General features: G+C 44.2%; 2 protein-coding genes across 2 annotated transcripts in view; one reads left to right on the forward strand and one right to left on the reverse strand.

The window, feature by feature from the left end:
* Nucleotides 1–23,655, reverse strand: part of T265_06797 (hypothetical protein) — a gene marked incomplete at both ends in the record, with an annotated part of 99,192 nt that overhangs the window by 41,125 nt on the left and 34,412 nt on the right. The window contains 13 exons of the mRNA XM_009172162.1: nt 984–1,176; nt 1,796–1,974; nt 5,134–5,218; nt 5,452–5,732; nt 7,241–7,433; nt 7,935–8,134; nt 11,083–11,370; nt 12,788–13,294; nt 16,066–16,290; nt 16,552–16,735; nt 19,170–19,399; nt 21,091–21,336; nt 22,897–23,043. Coding sequence (XP_009170426.1) covers nt 984–1,176; nt 1,796–1,974; nt 5,134–5,218; nt 5,452–5,732; nt 7,241–7,433; nt 7,935–8,134; nt 11,083–11,370; nt 12,788–13,294; nt 16,066–16,290; nt 16,552–16,735; nt 19,170–19,399; nt 21,091–21,336; nt 22,897–23,043 — 2,958 coding nt within the window. The remainder of the gene's footprint in view (nt 1–983; nt 1,177–1,795; nt 1,975–5,133; nt 5,219–5,451; nt 5,733–7,240; nt 7,434–7,934; nt 8,135–11,082; nt 11,371–12,787; nt 13,295–16,065; nt 16,291–16,551; nt 16,736–19,169; nt 19,400–21,090; nt 21,337–22,896; nt 23,044–23,655) is intronic.
* Nucleotides 1–23,655, forward strand: part of T265_06798 (hypothetical protein) — a gene marked incomplete at both ends in the record, with an annotated part of 79,632 nt that overhangs the window by 19,993 nt on the left and 35,984 nt on the right. The window contains 3 exons of the mRNA XM_009172163.1: nt 194–557; nt 9,186–9,277; nt 17,165–17,221. Coding sequence (XP_009170427.1) covers nt 194–557; nt 9,186–9,277; nt 17,165–17,221 — 513 coding nt within the window. The remainder of the gene's footprint in view (nt 1–193; nt 558–9,185; nt 9,278–17,164; nt 17,222–23,655) is intronic.

Genomic DNA, 23,655 nt, shown 5'->3' on the forward strand with positions numbered 1-23,655 from the left:
ACCCCGACCATACCAGCTTTCTTGCCTAGTCTTACTTTGTGCACTTTGAGAGTTGCTAAGCTGGTCGGGATGAAGAGTTGCCTGAAGTCTGGGCGTCAACTATTTCGGTGACGTTCATAATTTACACTCGTGAAATGTAATGCATCTAGTAACTGCGCCTTTTTCAAATAATTTCTGAGTATTTGTTGTCAAGGTGTACACAGCCTTTGGCGATGTGCGTCCGATGTTCGTGGGATGTGACGTCACTAAGTTCTCGGACAAAACACCTGTGAGCACCAAGCCTTCTTTCGAGAGTGTGTCCATGGACAATGATAGGGTCGTCGATTCCCGTGAGTCAGCGGCGATCAGCTGTTATTATTCTGGGAAGATGATTGCGTTAGAAGTCCATGGTGATGTGGACACTGCCGGGGGAATAAGGGTGGCATCCACGCGCGATCCCTCGTATAGCACACCACTTGTGTCCAACAAAGCCAGTATTCTATCCAAACGGACCGCAGTTGAGGAGGATTGGATCGTACCAGACTACATTCACCGGCATTCATTCGAACATCAGCCTGGTGGGTTTGCTAGTTTCGTCTTCAGCAGTGCGGATATCCAACATACTCTGGGATTGGCGGTTGCTTGATATTGCTAATATTGCTGATATTACTAGAGGTTACATTAACATCAAAATTCATGAAATGCGGATCACAGATAACTCTGAATAAGCAACGATACAGTGTTAAGCTGTTCTGATGTTGTTAGTTGTCAGAACCACTTTGTCTGGGCCAGATGACCCAAGTTGTTAGAGCGCGAATAGACTGACCGGAAGGTCCATGGTTCGAACCCGACCTCCGCCTCTCGACTTCCCCTGTCCAGGCTTGGGCAACCTGGCAGTAGCCCAGCCCTCGTGCAACCTTCGTGTGACGTGTCAGTTAGGCACAGAAAGGGTAAATATATCAAATTCATACAATTTTATTTCAGTTGCGTTGATATTCACTCACTTTGATGTCTTCCCGCCATTCTGCTTTACCGTAGTTCTTTGAAATTTCTGGCTGGAATATGCTATATCCGGCCATTGCTGCGGCTAGTCGAGTGAGTGACTGCCTGCCCGAGCCACCCACCCCGACAAGGAGTGCGTTACCTCCTGGCACGCGGAGGATTCGACAAATGCGTGAAAGGTGTTCGACCACATACCTGATTGTGAAAATTACGGAACCAGAATTATCTGGTTTCTAACAGCTAACGTCATTGTATAAATCTTCAAAACTTGAAAAATCAAGTTTATTCAATAACAGAAGGTTAATCCTGATACGGGTGACAGGAAACAACTACCGGCACTTGACTGCAACCTTTCGTGGCTTAAGTCAAACACAGACAGTTGACCAAAGTGACCAAAATGCCAGGACAGGTCACACAGGTCAGACACACACACACACATCCAACCCTTCACGAGTAAGGAGCAGAGGCGGATACCCTCGTTCTGCTACCCCAGTTCCGGATCACCTGTTTCAAAGCATTACGGTTGCCATTTTCGGGTGAGTAAGTGATGTTAGCAAGTGATGTTCACTGCGCTGATTCACCAATCAAATTCGTCTTCATGTCAGCAGATAAATCAGGATGTATTTCAACTCAGACAGCTCAGTTCTGCAAAGAAATTCGTAGAATAACCCCGGCGGGCAGCTCTACACTAAGCTAACACTTATTCAGCAGGCTTCAGAATTGTACTGTTACTGTTTGAATAGACAGTGCGTGGTGTCTAAATTGGACAATGCAGTGGACAGAAATAGGTTCTTCTAACGCTTGCATCACATACCTGAAAATAACAAGCGGCATTTTCTTTTTGTTTGCCTGATTATAGTCTTCTAGGCACTGCTCAATCACAGGATAGACAGCCGAAATTTCCTTGATCTCTTCATAGGCTCGATCTTCGGGTAAGGAATCCGTATCCATAAAGTCCCCGAACAGAAGACTTCTAAGGTGTTTTTCTTCGACCTATGGGAGAGAGATGCCAGCTAGGTGTAGATTCTGTAGTGCAAAATGAGCAGTCAGGCTCATTAAGACATGTGTAGTTTGTGTAGCCCATGGACGTCAAGTGACACAGTGCGTCTCCCTTCAGTGGGTTGTAATTTTGGTTACCAGTTCAGGCCGTTAACATTTTCCGAAATACGTTCCAAATTTCCATCTAAAGACCACAGCGTATTTAATCACGAATTTTTTCCCCGAAATTACTCTATTTCTTTTTGTCATAATGAAAATAAAATGGCACTTTCGGATGCCATAAGATGTCGATCGTGACTTTGCAATGCATAAGCACTAAATCTGATAGGCGCGCGGTGACCTTATTGGTTTGTTGCCTTGGTATTTGATAAAAATTCTTTCAATGGCCAGGGTAGATGGTTTGGGGCCCGATACACAGAGCTGATAAGCTCGATACAGACAGTGCTCTAGATACAGAAGAAAAGGGACACATCATACCTTTCCGGCAAAATATTGAGAGCAAATTTATGAGCAGTCGATCTAGCTTTGGTGGTTTGCTTGTACGTTGAGTTGGGCAATCTGATTGCAAACGTTTCATTGCCAGTTGTGGTGACGTCATCATCATCAACACGTTGTTGAGTTGCACTACGACCATTTACGCTACCTGATCTACCAACAATCTCCTCAGTTAGTGATTTAAATTTGCCGACATCCGAATCTGTGTACTCAGTTTTTGTCTAGTACGTTCTCCTCAGTAGCTCCAGTCCACACGAAAGTCGATGAATCCCCATGCCCAAAGCTTGCGGATTCCATTACTCCAGGAAGTCCATGTGTAGTAAATTTTATTCGAGTATCTTTGACGTAGCAGTGTATGTGCACAAGTTTGGCTGTCCCCGTACAGTATTTCCCTACTACCAAACCTTTTAGTATGCAAAAAATCTTGTGGGGAAAATGGTTTGAGCTATCCAAGCATTTCTGTAACGGAATGATCCAAGCAAAGAGAGAAAATCTCAGAACACACAAAAACCCCACAAGAAGTTTTGCCAAAGTTGTCATTCAATCCCACTTATGTGGGGAGTTACCACATCCCATCTGCAAGTGGCCCAGGAAAATTTTAGGAAACCAGAGCCGATTTTGCCACGAGTTAACTAACCCTACTTATCGGGACCAAATCACTGGTGGTTTGCCCAGTGGGGAGCTGTGGGTAGTCAGCGTTTCGTTCGTATGCAAATTGGTAACTTAGACACTGGTTTTTGTTTAGAAAAATCAGGAATTTCGTTCTCTGCCGCAAAGTCGTAAAAGGATTGCTTCCTTTGGTTTCCACGTACCTGTGCAAGTTGAGTTTTCAAAGTCATTTACAGACCTAAGCAGAGTAGTAGAAATAATTTAAGGCAAAAGCTGTGTGCTTCACATGCTTTCAAGTACCTTTCCACGTTTCCTGTTACTGACCCAGAAAAAACTAACATGAGGTTCCTGTAAGTTGACGTAGGCTTTAAACGAGTAACTTGATCATGTTCTCGTTGAGGTTTATTCTCCTTGGGCATATATACGGAACTCCATTCACAATACATCGAAAGGGATACACGGTCTTCAGAATGACGAGAAACACTGTACTGCAATGTGACCGAAAAAAGAACATGGAATAAAACATGTAGAAGCGTGCAGAAGTGAACAGTGGCGACGGTTATCGATGTAATGACAGTTAAATGAGTGATGCAACAAATCGTTTGTCCAAGGTAACGAGGACACTATTGTGGTGAGTAGCAGTATAACTTAGGTGTATCAAGCAGATGAGAGAATTGTTCTTCTAATAAGGCTCCTTTACGAGATAAACACATCCAACCCTCAGCCCACCCCCCCCCACCCAAAACAGGCACCCACCCAAACAGGCAATCCCTTGCAGCCGAGTAGGTCAGACTGAGTTATCGGCTCCCGGCAGGGTCCCTGAACAAAATCCTGCATACTACCATTGGTTTGTGGGTCACACTTTTGAGCCAGAGGCTAGGAACAGGGTCTCCGAGGTGGTTCGTCGTCAGACTGTTGAGTCAAAGGCTCAAGGTGGGGTACCTCAACCAAACCCCCTTCTTCGGCCCGGGGGACCGGGAAGTATCATTTGTCCGCACAGTTCTTTGTCCATTGATATCCCCCCAAACCCCTTTCCAACCACACAAGCTAATGTTGATGAGTGCTTTATGCACCTTGCTAACAATTAACAATAAACAAAATGACAGCTTGGTAAACCGATGAGATCCTCTGTACATAGGAGCTCCTAGCGTCCATAATCTATGTCAAATCGGCAAACAGGCGATGCTCGCTGAGAACTTATGCTCCCTTAAAATTGATGCGTTATGTGTTTCCGAAACACGCATACAAGACTCAAGCGTCGTTATGCATCTCAGAATGCCAAGTACGAACTCAGTTCTTTTACATTGCCCCTCTGTATGTCCGGTGACCCAGAAGCGATGACTTGTAGAGCTGGACGGGCTTTGATGGACTGATTGATTAGAAACCTGGTCGCTGCGCGCCGAGGACGCCCGAAGACTTTCAGCGTTTGACCGTCGATGTCTTCGGAGCATTGTCCGAGTCTGGTGGAGACATCGTATAAGCAACGCTGACGTACGCCGAATGGTATTCGGGAGAAATAACTTACCCTCGACAGATGAACTGATCACACTCCACAGGTTGCGCTGGCTTGGCTACCTGCTCGTATGCCAGTCCACCGACTTTCTCGAAAGTTTCTTTTCGCACAACCACGCGAAAGGTTGGAACTAGCCAGTGGGAGTCAAATAATGGCTTGACTGCGAAGTCTGAAAGCCATTACCAGCAAATTCAGCTGCGCCGGTCATTGTCGTCTCCCTGGATGGGGACCCCGAGACCGGATACATCAGCGGTTAGAGACAGTAGCAGTCATAGCCCAATCGCGCCCTCAGTGGCGATCATGCATCCAAGCCTTCAATGCATAACTCCTCTCCCAGTCTCCCCTCTCCCAGCCCTGCATTTACGCATCAAAGATTTCAGCTGCCACCTGCAATGTGCAGCTATCTACCCTACCTCCCCAAATCATTGGTGAACAACACTGCGCCAGCTATAAACAGTGCATAAATGGGAGGTTTTTACAGCTAATGGTGATGGTGATGTTGATGAAGCACATCCCGAAATTCTGGAATTACTTACCGGCTCGCCATTGCCTTTTGTCAAGTGGGCGAAAAGAAGATCGATTTTCTCCTTGAAATTGTCGACCAAAACGTTTTTGATAAAGCTGATAAAGGGGAAAGATAAGCGATGAGAACAGGATGGGGAAAGTTTTTTTTAGAATGTGGTAACCCCCTAGAGCTGCACTTTTAATAATGCTGGCTCAATATCATGACCGTCATTTCTTCTACCACCCATGCTTCGGATCAAGGGGTCGGGGAAGATATTTGCCTTAAGCCATCTACTATTGTGTAAAAGTATGACACCTAATTGAGTATCCTCAAACACTATCAGACTTACTTAAACAGCCAGTTACGATCGGGATCGTCGGTCAGACGATCGTAGTAGACACGCATGACTTCATGAGTCCAAAGACGAGCGAAGGTCTTTTTGTCTTCAACTCGATCCTTTTTAATCAGACAGATGCCGAGAATAACGCGACTGAAATCACGCAGATTGAACAGATAGTGTGACTTGGCAGGTGTCGGCAGCAGGTTTTCCATTGCCGCTTTGTACACTTCCAGGGTGGAGTTAACCATCACCTGTCCCATGCTGATGTACTCGGAACTGAATTCTTGTACCTGTGAATAGCGAACAAAGATAGATCAAATGTGATGCAAGATGGTTCCAGCGGCGGTTAAAGTCTAGTAAGTTACGACCTGTTAAACATAGTCGATTCAGTGCAGCGTAACTGAAGCAGCTGTCCATTTATGTGCTGTTTATCTACCATCCCATCAAGTTCAATGATTAAAGCCACGTGTATATGCAAATATGACCGTGTAAAGCCAGACCTTAAACGCCGTTGCTGGGGCTTATCTTAGTGCGATGGTTAGCCTACCCCAGACCCCCAATAAATTATACTGGAGGATACCTATGCTCCTTACCAGTTGGACCACTCTGGTGGGGTTTGACCAGCTATGGTTGTTTTGTTTTCAAGTCTTTGAACCAAAGGCTTTGGTAGAGGACCTCAGATGTCCTCGTGTACAAGTTTCAGTACCCTGGTAGTACTTCATCCCACATATATTCATAAAGTACATAAAAAAGTAACTATGAGTCCCATCGACCTTAAGGTGATGAAACCAGTCGACTCACCTTATTTACTGCGTACAAAAATGTGGATAGGGGAAAACCTGAGCTTGCTGTTGTTCCCAGCCTTCTTCATTACCGCCGTTTAGCTCTTTTCCTGCTTCAATCATCAATCACTCCTCTATAAGTCCAAGTTATAGGTAAGTCAGTCAAGAACCTAAGGAGCTGAGTATTTTAGTCCGCCACTACAGCTATGAGTAGACGGTTCAGGTCACATTCTCCTGATTCTATTGCTCCTCCTTATGTGTGAACCAAGACAAATCAGCTAATAAGCTGTCCTAGCACACAGTGTTGGTACCTTATCGATAGGAGGATTCTGTGTTTCTGAAACTGAAATACAATTTCCAAGTTGGGCGATTGAACCCGTGGTACCTTTGCTATCCATAGATATCAAAAGCGAAGTTCAGGCGATTCTGAATCGGCTGCGCCGGTTTTGGTTCCAGAGGTGCGTCTTCCCTGCTGCATTAATTACCCGTATATAGCCGGTTTCGTGCCTTCTCTTTACTCGTGGTATTGGCGACTGATTCTCATTCAATGACAAGAGCCAACCAGACCGCTCTACATCATGAACGGTTTAGGTAAAGTGGTGATGGCGGGAACTCTGATATAAGATGCCGCAGTTTATCAGGGGCACGTCTTGCTGGTGCGTTTAGGTCAAACGCTAGAGCTGATAGTAATGCAAATTATAATACAACATCGCACCGACCAGTGGATGCTTTTCAGTAACACTTGGTTTGGACACACTGAGTGCTCTTTATCCCATATATACCTCTACTGTTGAGCAAGAATGAGGATAAATTGATCAGATAATCACCAGCCGAGGATGGCTCAGTTCTTTATTGACAGTAATGCTGTGATACACAGGTTGCCTCCGTTCCTGCCCAGTCGGGTGGACGTCCATTAAAGTCCTCATGATAAACCACTCATATGAAATATAGATGAAGTATACCAACATGTAAAGCCAATTACCAGTAATTAGTTGCATATCGAAACAAAAACTAACCCTCATGTAGGTCAACATCAAAGTCGAGAAGATTCGGTACATGGTTTCATCGTTAAAAGGAGTCATGCTGACCATATGGAAATGACGTAGAAAACGTTGCGTTACATCATTTCTTCCTCCACCCGGGGGTCCCATTGCAGTAATGAGATTGATATCTTGTAATATAAGTTTTGTCGTATCCTTCAGATCGTACCTGAGGAACGGAATCAGATGATAGGATGAGGGTCTTCTGTCAGAGAAAGACGATATTAATCTGCACTTAGACGACCTTCTTAGTTAGAACTCGAAACACCAACTGTTTACTGTAGGTAAAACAGTATTTCGCTTTTCATATTCACGGGAGCTTTCGTTTCCAGGAGCTGAGTTAATTTAGACCCTATCGTGCTCAAAAAAAACTAAGACTGAGCTGACAAAAAAAATGGGTGGAAAGGCACATCAAACAACGTCCACAGTTTGAAGACAAACAAACCTCTTATAGCACGAATCGTGAGATATGGGATGAACACCTAGCACTGATTTCGGTTAATTTCTTTTACCCTGGAAGAGTAAATCGAATGACTTAGAAGTATCCGAAAAACAACTTATCAACTAGCATGTCACCTAGATAGGAAAGAAACTGTGAGGGGGAAAGGTGTAAGTCTTTAAATCAGCAATCTGTGACCAAATTGAATTCATTTTAATAATATATGCATACATAGCATATATATGTGTGTATATAGCAGCATACCAGTAGCCATGATCCACGAGCATACGTAGGAGTTCGACCGGTGGTTGTGCACCATATTCTTCTTTTGCTGGCATATTCAAATCATCGACGAAAAACAAAGCGGTTTTTCCAACCGGTGGGCCATAAATACCCTTGCGCCTTCGATCAACCTTTGACATCAGGATCATCTGCAAGAATGGTGAGGTTAGCAGCTGCTGTTAGAAGTCGGCCCTGTTGGGGAAACATCTAACTGCACAATAAGTGACTCGGTGAAAAATCTGGAATTACACTGTGGTGCAAAAAATTACGTACCACAAGTCTGTGAGGCTACATAATCTATATCTAATTTCCTTAAAATAGTACCCAGGACACCGTCTGTTGGTGAGCTGAACAAATATCATGTTGGACGTCTAGTCTGTACATATGTCTCACACTCAACACGTTCAATCTAAGCAATGGTCTGTAAGCTGTGATCCTCACCCAGTTGATTAAGTAATGAGATGTCTTTCTACGATGAAAAACCATCGGCCTGCCGAATGAGCTTCCACCAGCTCTGTCTAAAGTGGATGGTGCAGCCTTGTGTTTTGCCTTAACCAAATTGCTTGCATTTATTTGGGGAAAAGAACAATTGGGACCAATCGGTCGTCAGAACTACGTCCAAGAAAGACAGAAGAAACGACCGTTCTAACTGTAGATGTGTTAGCCTGGAGCCTGTCATAATGCGGCCACTGACTTCGATATAACCGCCGCGCATAAGTCCCCTGTGTGTAGGACCTCAAGCAGGGTTTCATTTTGTCGCCCAATGCTTGAACAGCCCAACAAATACATCAGCCTAACAACTGCGTTTTTTAGACTTCTGGCTCCGTAGGTAGGTTGGTTCTTCTGCAGGTACTTGGTCGAACAGGAATGTTCTCTAGTCCCGCGTAACAAACTGTTCGGAAGTTTTCCTAGGATTAGTGAGTTTCGATAAGGATATCCTTTCTCTTCCTTTCTATTCAGTTTTGTTGTCGATATTATCACGAAATACAGGTCTCAAAGCGTTGAGGCTCGTGATGTTAAAATTACATCTAAAGAAATACTAGCAGACCTGAACTATGAGGATGAAGTCATAATTATTTGAAGATCATCGGGCCGCACGGTCTACTCTGATTAGTTACGGTATGCATTTTGAACCTTCAAAGTAAAAAGTTTTGCTTCAGGATTTTGAACCCATCTGTATCTCTTTGAAATTCCGTGCAGAGGAACTTGAACTCGTTTATCAGTTCAAACATCTGGGTAGCAAAATTAGCCGTGAGTGTAATGTGACAGAAGTCAATATACGCCTTGTCGAGGTGTGTGCAACAGTTGTGCAGTCGCATCAGTTATGGCGTCACAAACAAACTTCATGGATGCTAAAAACTCGTGTGTACAAGGAAACAGTAAGAACAGTATTGTTCTGTAGTTCTGAAACGTGGCTCTGCCATCTGAAGACCTTTAACTCACGAAAAGCTTCGGTGATCGGTACTTTCGTAGCAAAGAAGGATTCAGCTGCCTGCAACATGTACGCTATGAAATGGTAAGTAAGCGAGTAATGGGTGGCGAAGCAGAAAGCCAATAAAACTAATCAGGTGGATGTGCTAGGGGAATGTAACACGCATGCTTGACCATCGTTTACAGAGGAACTCGCGAAATAAGGGTGGCTACCGTCAAAATCAATGGGGCCTTTGCGCCTTCCTGCTGGGATTGTATGTAATTTTCCTTGTACGTGGTTAGAGGCCCTACAAGACATGGCACGTAACCAATCCCAATGACAAGCATGCTGTCACTTCGTGAACGGAATGTCCAGCAAAAGTTTGTCCCATTTTGTCTGATCTATTCTTTTTGAGTGAAGTTCACAGATGTTGGATCAACTTCACTGATGGGGTCTCACCTCAATGTGAGACCCAGATTCATTTCTGTCGTTGCTGTTCCAAGTCACAAACCTCTCGTTCTTGAAGGTTTCCATAGGCAAACAAGGCTGTTCGTATTAAGTCTCCGCCTCCCCTTTCCTCCCACTCTTCATGACCGTGTGACAGTCAAGCACTAGTATTTATTACTGGTGTTGATGATGATGAATGTGCCACGCGGAGCGTTACAGGCGGTTCGAGTTTAGTGTTCTCCTCTACCTCTTAATCTGTAACGAAGGCATTGTAGCGGGAATACGAATACGGGGTTAGGTAGCAGCCAATGTATTAAACTAGGTGTGTAACCAGCAAACGCCTAGACGCTTTTCTTAAACGAGTGTTTTGTAGACTAGTATTAGACTACTGTTAGAGGATGACATACTGATTCTGAAACATGCGCAACAAACAGACCGGTCACATGCAACAATGATGTTACCAAGTTGCTTAGATGAGGAAGTGAAATTGACATGCTTTATTTACAATCCACCCACTTGTACGGCTGCAGATCCATGACAGCTATCTTGTCACCCCTATCAGCTATGCAACCGGGAAAAAACACGAGGGTTGAGATGCTGCTAGGTTACCCAAACCTTGACAGCGGTAATCAAGATGCAGTGGTTGCTTTCTAATTGCGGACCCTCTGGTCAGTAGGCTCATGCCCTAACCACTGAGCTGTCTCGAGCTCTCACAGCATAAGGGTACGTGAGTGCTCTCTAGTCCATGTACTATGGTACCACTATCTAACCGTTAACGGCAAGAGAATGAGTGCCTATGTTTTCATGCGTCTATCCCTATGATCACATCACATTAGCTTGCCTTTACTGAAAATTTGTCGTTGCGTATAGTTTTTCCTCAAGGCGGAATCAATCGCTGATCAAATCTTACTTACTTTCGGAGAATAACCACCATTTTAGACTAACCCAGTTGATTCGCAACACACAAAACCTAAATCTAATCCATAGGAAGCGTTTGTTTTTCAGATTGCTTCGAGCTGAATTGGGGCTGCGATCCGCTTGTGCACTATGTGCCTTCGGACTCAACAGGCCGAGTGAATCCAATCAAACCAACGCACGAGAGAAGTTGGAAATTTACACGTAAAACTGCAACAGCAACGAACAGCACTCATGTCTTACATTGAAATACGGTCGGTATCCCATAGTGAACAATATGAATCGTTCACTGACTAACAAGATGAGAAGAAAGAGAAAACTCACTTGTGTCTGATTCGCACTTGTCTGAGCAGAAAAGTTCATGAAATAGGCCACGAATTTTTCGGTGTCCAGCTCACGCATCAGTTTTTCTTGTACGTATGCGGATTTCCCTGTACCGGTTGGTCCAATAAACATGAGACGACGACCATTGTCTAAACAAAGTTGGATGATATACTTATAACGAGCCGTATCCATTGTTGGAACAATCATTTCGCGAATATTTCGGTTGGTTGAGAGGTCAATGTTTTTGTTGCGTTCATTCCAGTGTTTCCATGACCCGCGACTTTTGTACTGTAAGGTGTGTGCGGAGGGGGAGTGAAATGGAGAGAAACAATATGTGGAGTGGTTCGCCCAGGAAACTCCACCTATCATACACATTTTCCTCGAATGGCCTAGTTCAACTGTGGGATTAATCGAGAAAAGGCTGCATTTTATCTCTGAGAAGTTATTAAGGGCAACTGAAAACTGCGCTCAGCATTGATGATCCGGATGCGACATCGACTACAGATCGTTACATTGAATCTAGGCAACCAAACCTCTCAAGGAAACTATAAAACTGTAGAAATGAAACGGGTTACCGAATGATGCGTACAATCACAAAATAAACCCAGAATTAAAGAATAATGCAGTGAGGAATGGACTTGAAACCGCCAGAAAGTGGCAAATGGGGGTCTTGGATTTATTGGGCCGTGCAGTCGAGGTAGGCCTTCATGGTATCTTTTAGCCATTTCCCATGAAAACTCTGTAAGTCGCTAGGTCATACTTTTGACAAAAGTATGGATAGCATTCTGGCCGATACTTTTTGCCTCAGTTTTAAGGCCATCACCCAATCCTGTTGAAGAAGCGGATCTTTTTACTTTTGTTTGCTGATCAAGCCAGTAACTGCCTGCGGATTGAAATCTGGTTACTGGGAGATAGTTATGCGGTGAGGCGGTTGGCGACACGAAAGACACGATCTGCTGTCTTGTCCCGTTGGACCATCCTAAGTCATAACAATGAGCCGTAACATTAACAATAATTCGTCCAACAATGGGACATTCACTCCAGAGTCAGTCATGTCGTTTAGTATTGCAGTGTTGTACATGCCTAGACGGCTTCAAACTCAATGAGAGTTGTATCAGACAAAAAACGGCAGTACTTGACTTCAACGCATTTACTCAGCGCTCCATTCGAATGAGAAGAGCTGCGGGGTAGGGTGAGATAAATAGCAGTAACCGGCTTAAGTGGCTTCAGGTTTACTTCTACTTAACTTAAACAGTTATCATTCTCAGAGCTTTAACAATGTCAGTACTAAAATAACTACGGAAATGACACTTGTGCAGAAGAGACCGGTCTCAGTCGGAAGCAGCTGGTCTGGGATTCCCTAATCACTTTGTGGAACAACCAAATTAGAAGTATTGGTGAGTATCCATGATCCTGATGCACACATCTTGATACTGAAAGAGTAACCATTGCTAGAAAAGGTAATAGGATACGTCAAAAAGCAACTGAGTCGGACCGTTGCTGCGATTGAGTAAACTGGTCAGCATGTAATTCTGATCTCAACTCGACTGTAGGACCTACACGTTATAAGAAGTTTCAAATAGAGATGTTCAATCAAAAAAGCAGCTACTAGGTGAAACATACGTATGGAGATAGGGACATAATGAAAATCGTGAATTTATTGGAAATTTATTTTTTTACTACAGTGCTGTAAGTACAAGCTGACCTCGTAATAATAGTCGTAGACCAGACCGCCCTCTGGCATAGGGAATTCGATCCGGGGTCCCAGTTCTTTCGGCACTGGATAACGCTCATCTTGACCTAGCATCACAGCTCGTAGAAATTGGTCAAACCTTTGACGGCCACTCAGGTCCAAGCATCCGCCCAAACCCCAAACGACCCCAAATATGAAGGCGGTGCACGTCCAAAGACGGAGGTAACGATTTTCTGATGCGTCTTCTTGTTGCGCGTGTACGTCAATTAACATGTTCACAAACCCCAGACATGAAGTGACCAGATTAGCCTGACGTGTGGACACCATGGATCGACAGTTGAGACGTATGAATTCTAAGCATGGGTCGATAAGCCAGTCCAGTAAAGCATTGATCGTTTCTCGACCATCACCGGCCACCAAGACTTGGGGAAGACTGTTGAGCCAGGAACGGGCAAGCGGCCGCCAGCCAAGGGACATCGGCTCCATGTATATCATGCCGCAACGGGAAACTGTAGCAGGCTATGAATAGTGAACAGTAAAAAGAACAAATATCAGAATGGTGCCACTGCATGCCGACAATGTTGCGAAATATGAGTGGATCGGTTGCGCTGCTTGGTTGCTGGTTTGTTCGCCGAACATGGCAGCTGGACTTCAACTTGGCGGACAAAACGTCAACCACTACATCATTATTTGAAGCAAAAAAGTTTGTTTCAGTTACAAAGAAAGAACGAAACGGTTTCTAGGTAAGTGTATGACAGTCAATTCAACAAGTGATTCGTCCATCGTATAACTTCTGGACGTGGAAGATCCGCACAATCGACATATTTCCAGGAGAAGATGAATATCGTCTTACTATTCATCAGACAATAGCATGCATGATCGCGTTCTGGGATGTTATCAATGCGAGTGCGCCATGAAGTTCCTCCTGCCATGGAGCCAAGCTAAACTAAATGTACCGTTTAGGTGTACAGTGTTCGCGAACGAACGTCATTTGAAAAATGCTTGGAACCGACTGGGTAGTTAGCGTTTTTGGACAAGTTTGGTAACAGTCAGCAGATTTATTGCTGGGCAACGTTTCGCTTTGGACACAAAACTTCCACGGGGACTGGGATTCACACCAAAGCGGCTGATAGCCGAGGCGGTGGAAATTATCAAGCATCACAGCGTGGACAGAATCGAGGGTGTGGAACTGGCGAGCGTATGGAAAGCGGTCTTAGATAAGCCGAGTTGACACGTGACTGTGTGTGGTTGTCAATACACGTGAAATCATTAGGAAAAACAGGGGAGGTTGCAAATCCCATTTCGACCAAAGTTCACTGAATCCTTCTTCCTTACACAACCATCGTAGCACTAACTCATCCACACAGCCGGACGAAAAGTGCAAACGACAATCAAGATGGATCATCTTATGAACCAAACAGAAGAACCCTAGGCTGGACCCAAATCCATGTAGGTTCCCCTTGGCCTAACACTTGACCACCCACCCTGGCACATCCTCGGCTGACACCTAACACAGATTGAGCTAGACTTAGCTGATTGCTTCTTCTACCTTAAATCTCGTAACTTAGTCACTCAGAGTGACGAAGCTTTTGTGTCAAAAGCGAAAAGTTGCCCAACAATAAATCTGGCGATGGTTACCAAACTTTTCCAAGAACTACGTTTAAATTTTGCCGGTCAGTGAGGCTTGGAAGATCAACTTCCTTGCCCATCGTTTTGCGTGCCAAGATTTGTTTCTTCTTGTAAAACGCATCAGCTCGGTATAACGACAGGAACTTTGCGTAAGCAAAGCGCCTCTCGATTGGCTAGGTGACAAGCAAAACTCACCATAGCAAACCTTATGGACTCAGGGCATCATTTTCCACATGGCCACTGAACCGTCAACAATGATTAGGTCCAGAGTGCAGGCAAAACTCACATAGCAAGCCTTATGGACTCAGGGCATCATTTTCCACATGGCCACTGAACCGTCAACAATGATTAGGTCCAGAGTGCAGCGGAGGCGATACGACCTGCTGCTAAAGACTTGTGCTCGGTGCCTCTTGTTATCTTGCCACATTAGGGCTGGTTGTGTACGTATGATTACCGGATCAGCAATTCGACGAAAACTATGACCAAAGTTTAGTTGGTTAACAGTTAGTCATCAGAGCACACCACGCCCTCAAGTCCAGACCTCATTATGTGAAAATCTGTTGTTTTTGCAACGGACCTACCTTGATCTTTTGATCTGTAGGCACCGGATGAATAAATATGGGAAAAAATCTCCCACTTGGCTACTGCTGATACCAGAACGTACGAGAAGTACTTTTATCATTATGTACACGCTGTGCTGGCGTTCGGACGAATACTTAACCCCTCGTGGTACTTCTGTTTTTTTCTGTCTGCACAGTTAGACGACGTTGGTTAGGTGCCATGGGAGTCAATTCGTTTAGATCCTTTAGTGCAATGAAGATATTCTAACGAGCGTGGTTGAGGAGACTAGATTGTTTTATCAAAATTTCCTGCAGTGCAGATATGTGAATCTCATAGGTTTCGGATAATAGTGAAAAAACCTAAGCATCACAGTACTGATATTGGTATGTGATACAATTTATCGGATGTATACGCGGAGTAATGTCCCTGATGTAGTACTATTTGAATCCGTCTCTGTACTGGCCTTCACTTGTGTTTATTATGATTTCCCCAGCTTTTGACGTTTTTTATGTACCCACATTTCTGTTCAAATGAACATTTGGTGCTTCTCAAAGTTCATTTCTTCGGCTCACTACAGTGCTATTCCACACGCGGCAGACTTTCGTAAAGATATTTTATTGTTCCGCATTATATCATAGAAGAAACTAAGCGGAGGACCGGTAAAACGAAAGCCATTCGGGTGTAAATGAACAGTTCGTCCTCCAGGACTGGTAACGTTGTTGCAAACGGTTAGTGGTCAGCCCAATGACATCATCAGCCATCTGCCCATTGTGGTGAGCAAAAACCGGCTCGCGTAGACTCATAAGACTCTGATGTTGTGCCCACATATGCTCTTCTACTTTCGGATATGCTTGCCAGGAAATGTGTTGGTAAAAAACGAAGGAATAAGCTGGGTACTTGTGTTCTAGACGTTCTGTCGATCTGTGTGGCAGGAACCATTCTTGAGTTAAGTTCGACTCATCCAGGGGTTTTCGTAAAACATTTCTAAGTTGGCAAATGATGACAGACAACTTTCCTTGGTTCGCAGCCTAAAAATGAAAGTTTGTTTGCTACTAGACAACTCTTCAGTGGTAATACAGAAACACATTTAAGGGACTTACCGAAGCCTGAGACAAATCCATGGTTTCGAATATCAAACTCATAACTCGTGACATCTGGATGATTTCTCCAGACATTAGGCAGAGTTTTTTGTTGTCGTCCAGTACGGTATTCATACTTTCAATCCACAGTGTATCGACTGGCCCATCAAAGACCACCCACTTCCGGTCCGGCGTGTCATTTGATGCGAATTCTCGAAAGGTATTTGCGGTGACGCCATCGGTCCACTGAAATGGATAAAAATAGCGTTGGTTCTCAGTTATCTCGAATGTCAGCGGGCTCCTTGGGGTGTGGATCCTCTTTGGTGAGTAGTCAGCGAGAAGGGTGACCCTTGCTTACGTCTACACAGCTTTCCTGACAGGTTCCGCAACTTGGACATTTTAAAAATTCAATAACAGACCCTTAGTAATAGGAAGTTTAGCAAATTTACCACCAAAGTTCAGACTTTCTTAGCAAAGTTTAACCACAGCGAAAAAGATCGAACTCACCTCATGTGAAACTGGATCGAATTCACCGAAAAGTTGGCCCATTGTGATAGATTTTGGATTGATTGTTTTGAAGAGAACCTTCTCGTACTCCTCATGACCGCTTTCATTCAATCGCGTCATCACTTCAGCTAAAGTATGTAGCACCGTTGTTTTCGATCCGAATGGCTCACCGACGAGCATGAAGCTGAAGAGATAAAGGTGGAGGAGAAATGAAATGGCTCCATTTGGATTTCTCGTAGACAAAAATACCGTAGAATAATGAACAGCTTTGAGAGTGCCTATTTTTCAGGGAGGAAGTCCACTGGAAGTCAGGTAGTTCAACTTCCACTAGTAACCAGACTATATCGGTATCTGCTTCCGATGTACGGATGACCGTTTACACTGGTGTCCTAGATTGCAACAACCCAAGCACGGTAGCCTGAAGTTAAATCGATACATATACGAATGCGTTGCACTGGTGCACGTCCTGAACATGGTGGATACTCCACTAATCGATGTGAGCTTTAATTTTTCGGAGCATGGACGTGCCTCGTTTACCAGGTCGACATCGGAAGTCACATCCTGACAAAGCTGAAAACACTTGTGATGTATCTGACTTCTATCCCCGCTTTAGGGCCTAGTGCCGAAAAAAACGAGCCGACAAGGGACACAACAGCTTTGTTACAAACAAGTGAGTGCGTGCGAAAAGTACAACTGCCTCGTGCTATATATTCAGGGAGCACAGTCTGACCTCGGTCCAAGGCTGTCTGATCGGTGGTTAGTGAAGTTTAAGGGTCTCGGTAGGCTTAAGGTATCCTGGGCTAATATCCTGGAATCTAACCTTTCTTTTGTCCGGCGGGTGACTTCTGTAGGATGTGATAGGAATTCAGGTTTCAGGAAAGTTGGGTTACTGTGCTCGGCTTCACCGTACCACAGAACCGTTGGACGCTCGAAATACTGGATAAAGGACTATCACAGGTAATAGATAATACCCTCCAGAAGTATCACTGATGACAAACATCGGGCATCAGTCAACCATGGGCTTCTAAGGTTGGGGCCTCCTAACACTACAGGAGAAGTGGACGAATGATACAATGGTAAATGCGGGCCTTAGATTTTAGTTTGAATTCTAATTGTCTCTGTAGCATACCTTCCACTAAGAGGCAACTATCCGACCCTCTTCTTGCGGCAGTTGAGGATTTGAAACTGTGAAAGATGAGAAGATTTTAAATCTTGCAACGTTGATTTCCAATTCAGTTCTGGGAGCGAACTGATCAATGTTGCTGACTAGCTTCTGTCGTCAGCACATACAAAGTCGGTTACCTGCATATGTGAACTCATTTGGACTCCAGAATAGCTAGTCAGTGTTTGGTGTATGATCCAGGATGTGGCAGCGTTGAACAGTGACGAACTAGTTTCCGTACTCACTTCTAAAGGTTAGTCTGCAGAAAAGCACATGAAGCTTGGTGTGAACATACTGGGGTCACACTCAGTTGATTGGCTTGGTTAAATCAATGTCTGCCAGCATAATTTACCTGTGATTCTTGGTTCACAGACTCAAAGACAGCGTGAATGCCAGTTAGGCAATAACTAAGGACTGCTTAAGTGTGAAGTGATGTTCGAAAACACATCAACGTTTGGTCTATAGAATTACCCTTGATTCGGTCCGATGCGCGGCACTTAATTAGAAGGCCAGCGAAAACGTTTCCTGCGAATTTGATGATAGTTCCGTCGTAATGGTATTTGCAAATCGATTTTGTCTTTCACATTGACATAGGGATCATCAGGTTGCCGTCCTTTGAGTTGATCTTTCTCTCACGTCCTACAAAAAGGCTTGTGAATTGGGCTGATGCTTGATGCAATCCATGCTTTGTTGCTTTCGCTTTCGAAGGTTATGTAGCCTTGAAATTTCTTTTGTTGCATTTTCGAGATTATTCTTGCTATATCTCTTCCTACGCGTTCTCTACAGAAGGTCTCGCAACAACGATCACTGTGGTTTCGGACCACGGGGTTTGGCCCACTTAGCAATTCTTTGAAATTAGTCATCTGCATCAAAAGTTAGGTCAGCTGAGCTATTACGTAGAAGAGTCATCCGAGTTTGGCTATAACCTAAAGGAGAGCGGACGAAGTAAAATCGTATCACAAAATTACCGGTATTGCTATCAGTTACGTGGAATTCACTGTTTTGTTCCAGAAGCTGCTACCGTTAGTCCAACAGATTATTCGATTCAATTCAACTGAATTCAATTTATCAGCTATAAACCTGTACCATAGGCACGTTGGTTCCAGCCGCTACAGTTTCCATAAACGGACAAGGGGAATGTAGGACATGCAGTCAAGCCTTGAGGGCTTGACTGCGCCAGCATTCGAGTGAAAGAGGTATTTCAGGCATGTGGTTGACCTATGGAAAAGCGCACAGATTTCTGGGGGGCCTTCACGCAGACTTTTGTTTTTGAAGTGGATGAAAATCGGCTTGTGAATGACATTTGGCAAAGAATGAGGTATTGAGGCAGAAGAAAGAGAAACAGCACAGGATGCGTCCATATGACTCGTGTTTATTCCACGGAAAAAACCGAACTTCAAAGTTTACGAATATCATCAATCATAGAGCTGATTGAGTCAAGGTTGCAGTGACTTACCCGTGCCGTACAATCATCATTTCGTATGTTTGTATTAACTTTTCCTTGAAGAATGGAACTGCTTGAAGGTTGTGCTCCCTTGCAACTTGTTCTGCTTCAGTCAAGAAAACTGTGTAGTCCGCTTCGGGTAGCACGACGCCAGGGAAAAGGTCGGAAATGATACCACGAAATAGGGGCAAATCGTGGGCCAAAAATTTCGGCAAGTTCACATCTTGGATTGAGCGCAAAAGCTGTGCAAATTTTTGGAGGGAGATCAAGAGGTTGCGTGTATAGGAAAACAGAACTAATGAACAAAACAAGTTTAGGATGACTCAGATAACAGCTTTATACTGCTGGAATTCACCATATTGAAGATTGTACATAAAGGATAAACCTAGGAAGTGATCATGATAGACCTCAATTTTAGGTTTGTAGCAATGTATCACAAATCAGTCGTAGTAGGCTCAGTCGGAAACCTAGCATGTAACTGTTGTGTAAACCCGGAGAGACATTTTATACGAACTCACTAGAACTGCTCCCTTTGCACAGCTTGTCTCTCCCAAGGGGCTGTTTTTCATAGGGACAGAAAATCGTTAAAAGCACCGTACTTCTGTTCAACCCATTGCTCCCAGTTGCACTCTGACCATCGGTTCTGGATGATTATCAGAGCTTGGGATTTGTCCACAGGAACGGTTGTCCATCTCTGGATTGACCACTCCTGGTCAGCCCATAGCGAACCTGGACCTCTCCAGAGTAGTGTTCAATCATACAAGTCGAACCCGTAGAAATCGTCCAGCTGTAGCACCATTTCGGTGCCTAACTGCCATGACTCCGAAGGAAGCACAAGGGCTGGGATACTTCCAGGTTGGCCAAGCCGAGAAAGGGGAAGTCGAGAAGCAGAGGTCGGCCTCGAACCACGGACCTTCCGGTCAGTAAATCCGGGAACTAACCATCTGAGCCATCTCGCCCCCATCACTTAACCGTTCGGCCACGAGCGGCAAATCGGTACATGTGTGCTGTTTTGTGAAATACTCTTTAGACTTGCGACCCCAAAAAGTACGGTAACGAAAATGATAGTCTCCGGCCAGTAGGCTGATGATCAATCAAAAGCCCAATCAAAAGCCGTCCACGCAACCGTGGAGTGAAACCACACCCCATACCACCTGCATGACGTGCACATGGTGCTGATCGGAGAAACATCTGCGTAAAGGACAACACTATTTTCCACCAATGTTTCCCCCCACTAAAGTCAGAAAGTGACGACTGGGACTGTAACACTATCCAACCTTGAACCGGTTAAATTACACGAAGTACTGCATGAATAACTAGCACATACAATAAGTATCGACGTGTCCACTGGACACCACAAATAGTGGTAGAAGTTCCATTAACAGTAGAATGCTAATAAAATATGGACCTCACTAAAAACCGCTGAGAGCAACTTTACCTACGTGGAAAAATTAAGCGTTGTAAGCAGTTTGAATCTTGAAGATATCCATAGCCGCAGAAAATCTACGTGGTTAGCGTCTTGTTGCATAACGCATGCTGTGTTGCTTCACCGCTGACGCAGTTTTTCTAAAGAAACTATGCCTAGCAGGCAGAATATAGCAACTACGCAGGAGAAAACCCCATACACTGGCAGAATAGTTACATAATTTAGTGAAAATATTTCTTTCCGGGAAAGGACAGTGTCCGCTTTTTCCTCTAGTTAATTCATAGCTTGTTTATAAAGGTTCACCATAATGTCACCCTCGGTCACGTCCTTTGAAGACTGAATAGGGACTCACCAGGGCTTCAAGAAACAAGTATGCAGGGCCAATTTAATAGTGGTCACAAAATGGAAAGTGGTTACTTACTACTGAGAAGAATGATTGGGTAAGTGTTAACAGTTATACCTGAATTCTTGATCCACGATTCGGACAACGATCCACAGGCTGCTTACCAAAATGTTTTCGTTCTCGTCGGGAAACTTCAGCTTCAAGTTTCCAGCAGCAGAAAGAACTGCTTTAACCGCACGCATGCCATAATCGTAGTGAGGCTGTGAAGATAATTGTTCAGAACACAACCGGTAGGTAGTCACAATTTTTACGGACAAACTGCGAGCATCCATGAACCCGTATGAGTAGAGGGAAATCTCGCCAATCATCGCGTAGTCGGGGACCATCATGGCTACTGGACGAAAGAGAATCTGATTGGGGAAGAAGAAAAGCGAGCAAGGTTGAAATGATCATAGGATCAACCTGCGGAGCAGTTCTATCGGCAAACCAACACTACTTCCCATGGCTAGTGTCACTGATGTTATCAGGTTTCTTACAGCAAGACAGCTGGTAGCTGTTTGTATTTCAAAATCTGTGAAGGTGCGCGTCAGGTATAATGAGTATTGGATATTTACCATTCTTCTGTTATGTTTATAATGTGACATCTAAGCTCCCTAAATGTTGTGTCAGTAAAATATCCGAAGTGCTGTAAATAATTAGGGGTGTGAGCGGTCCCTCTAATGAGTTTGCATGTGGATTCTAGATAAACAAGTGAAGGACTAGTCTGTGCACAGGGAACAAACAGATGTACAGTGATGCTATCATCAGGGGACTTCTTAGGTCTCTTCTGTCTACTTTTCAAATAGGAGCATCTCACAATGAAAACTGATCCATTCGGACGCAGTAATCATTTTGCTCTCTAGGGGATGATGAGCACTACTGAGAAGCTTAGGGTGACTTAACTTATCCATATAACCTGATTATTGGCGAACAGTTGGCCTTGTTTCATCTGAATAGTCGATCCTCCCAGATGACCCGAAGCGATGAGCATCGCCACAACTAAGCTGGGTTCGGATCCTGAGAAGCCCGGTCATACGACGCATTTATTCTTCATGTTTCAGATATAGGGGCAGTAAACCTACGGTCTTTTCTTGGCAGCTGTGACCTGTTGGTCAAAGGAGCACGTCCTGATTTGCACAGCTGTTTAGTCTGGCTGTTAATTTAGTAGTTTACGATGCCAGTTTCCGTCAGACAGTATCAGGCAGTCTGGTTGTTGAGTATCCCTTGTGCCGACGCAAGGGTGACAGTCAAATTAATGGCTTCAGCATATAAGCAGGGCTGTTTAGGTAGCCGCATCTGACAGAAGATCGAGGTGTTATCTCTGAAATAAGAGTGAAGAGATAGTGATGCCATTCATTATCCCGTCCGAGTTTCAGGCATTGTTTTCGGGCATCACTGATCAAACTAACCTTTCACCTTTACACACAATGTCCGCTGAGAACTGATGAGCATGTACCGTTTGTGCTCCCTAGGCGCTAGTATTCTTACTATTTTCTTGTAGCCTTCTGGGAACATAGAGTGAACATTCAGGAGATTGCATATCCGAGTATTGGGATGGGCTGGCCTAAGTACGGCTTTTAATGCGGGCTTTCATAAAATGAGGAAAGAAAGCGTGATCATATTGGAATTTAACAAAACGTCTTATCTTGACATATGAGTCGACTAAAGTAATCACAGATCAGTCCAGCCGACTCACAGATAATCTGTTCCGATTCAAGTCACAGCTGTGGTTGTTAATTATAATCTGAATGCCTCACCTTCATTCTTCTGGTAGGTAAAGCATCATCCCGAAAAGCCGTGGCATCTGCTTTAGTGCACTATAGAAAAACTGCTAATAAGTGGCCTCATATTGTGCACATGAAACCTAAAGAACCTGGTTTATTTAAAATCGGACGGTACTACAATGTAATGTGCCCGTGACCTTGGCATACCTTCAGATTGTCCGGAAGTTCGGAACGTCCAGCGTACCCGGGATTCATCGTAATACACACGTAACAGTTTGGGTTCAAGTCGATCTCAGTCCCTTCAAACACGAAGCGATCAACGTGAGCCTGAATTGCGCGTATAATGCAGAGAATCTGAAAACGGTGCAGAAGGAAATTCCACTGTTGCACTCGATAAGACAAGCAGGTAATCAATTTCTAAGTGAAAACGCCAATGAGGAGAAGGATAAACCGTATGGACGTACCACATTAGTCAAGGTTGCCGGAAAATCATTGATAGTTTACGACCGATTTCGTCCTTCTTAGGGCTCATGAGATAGGCGTAGTATCCCAGTTTCCGTCAACCTAAACTGGACGAAATTCGACAAATACACTCACTTGCGTAGCAATTTGATCTTCACAGGAGACCCATCTGAAACCAGCTGAATATTTTGTTCGGCTGATTCTGCTACACCGGGTCAACCCGTTTCAGTATAAATCGCTTATTCACTTTGCAATAGACGAGTAGGAGCGACAAACTCAACAGCCAATAAGGCGTGGAGTGCCCACCATTACTCGTGAAATTTTGGACCAAAATAGGACATTCATTTTCCGTATAAACAAACATGTTGGCTAACATTTCTTCTTGTCAAGAAGTTCATGTGTGGAATTCGCACTCCACTCGGGTTTGTTGTGAGGGTCTAGTTAGTTAAACTACAGCATCCATTTTACTTTATAGGAAAACCAACAAAAAACAAAAAAAAAACA

This window comes from Opisthorchis viverrini, assembly GCF_000715545.1.
Source record: "Opisthorchis viverrini unplaced genomic scaffold opera_v5_147, whole genome shotgun sequence".
In the NCBI taxonomy this organism is placed as follows: Eukaryota; Metazoa; Platyhelminthes; class Trematoda; order Opisthorchiida; family Opisthorchiidae; genus Opisthorchis; species Opisthorchis viverrini.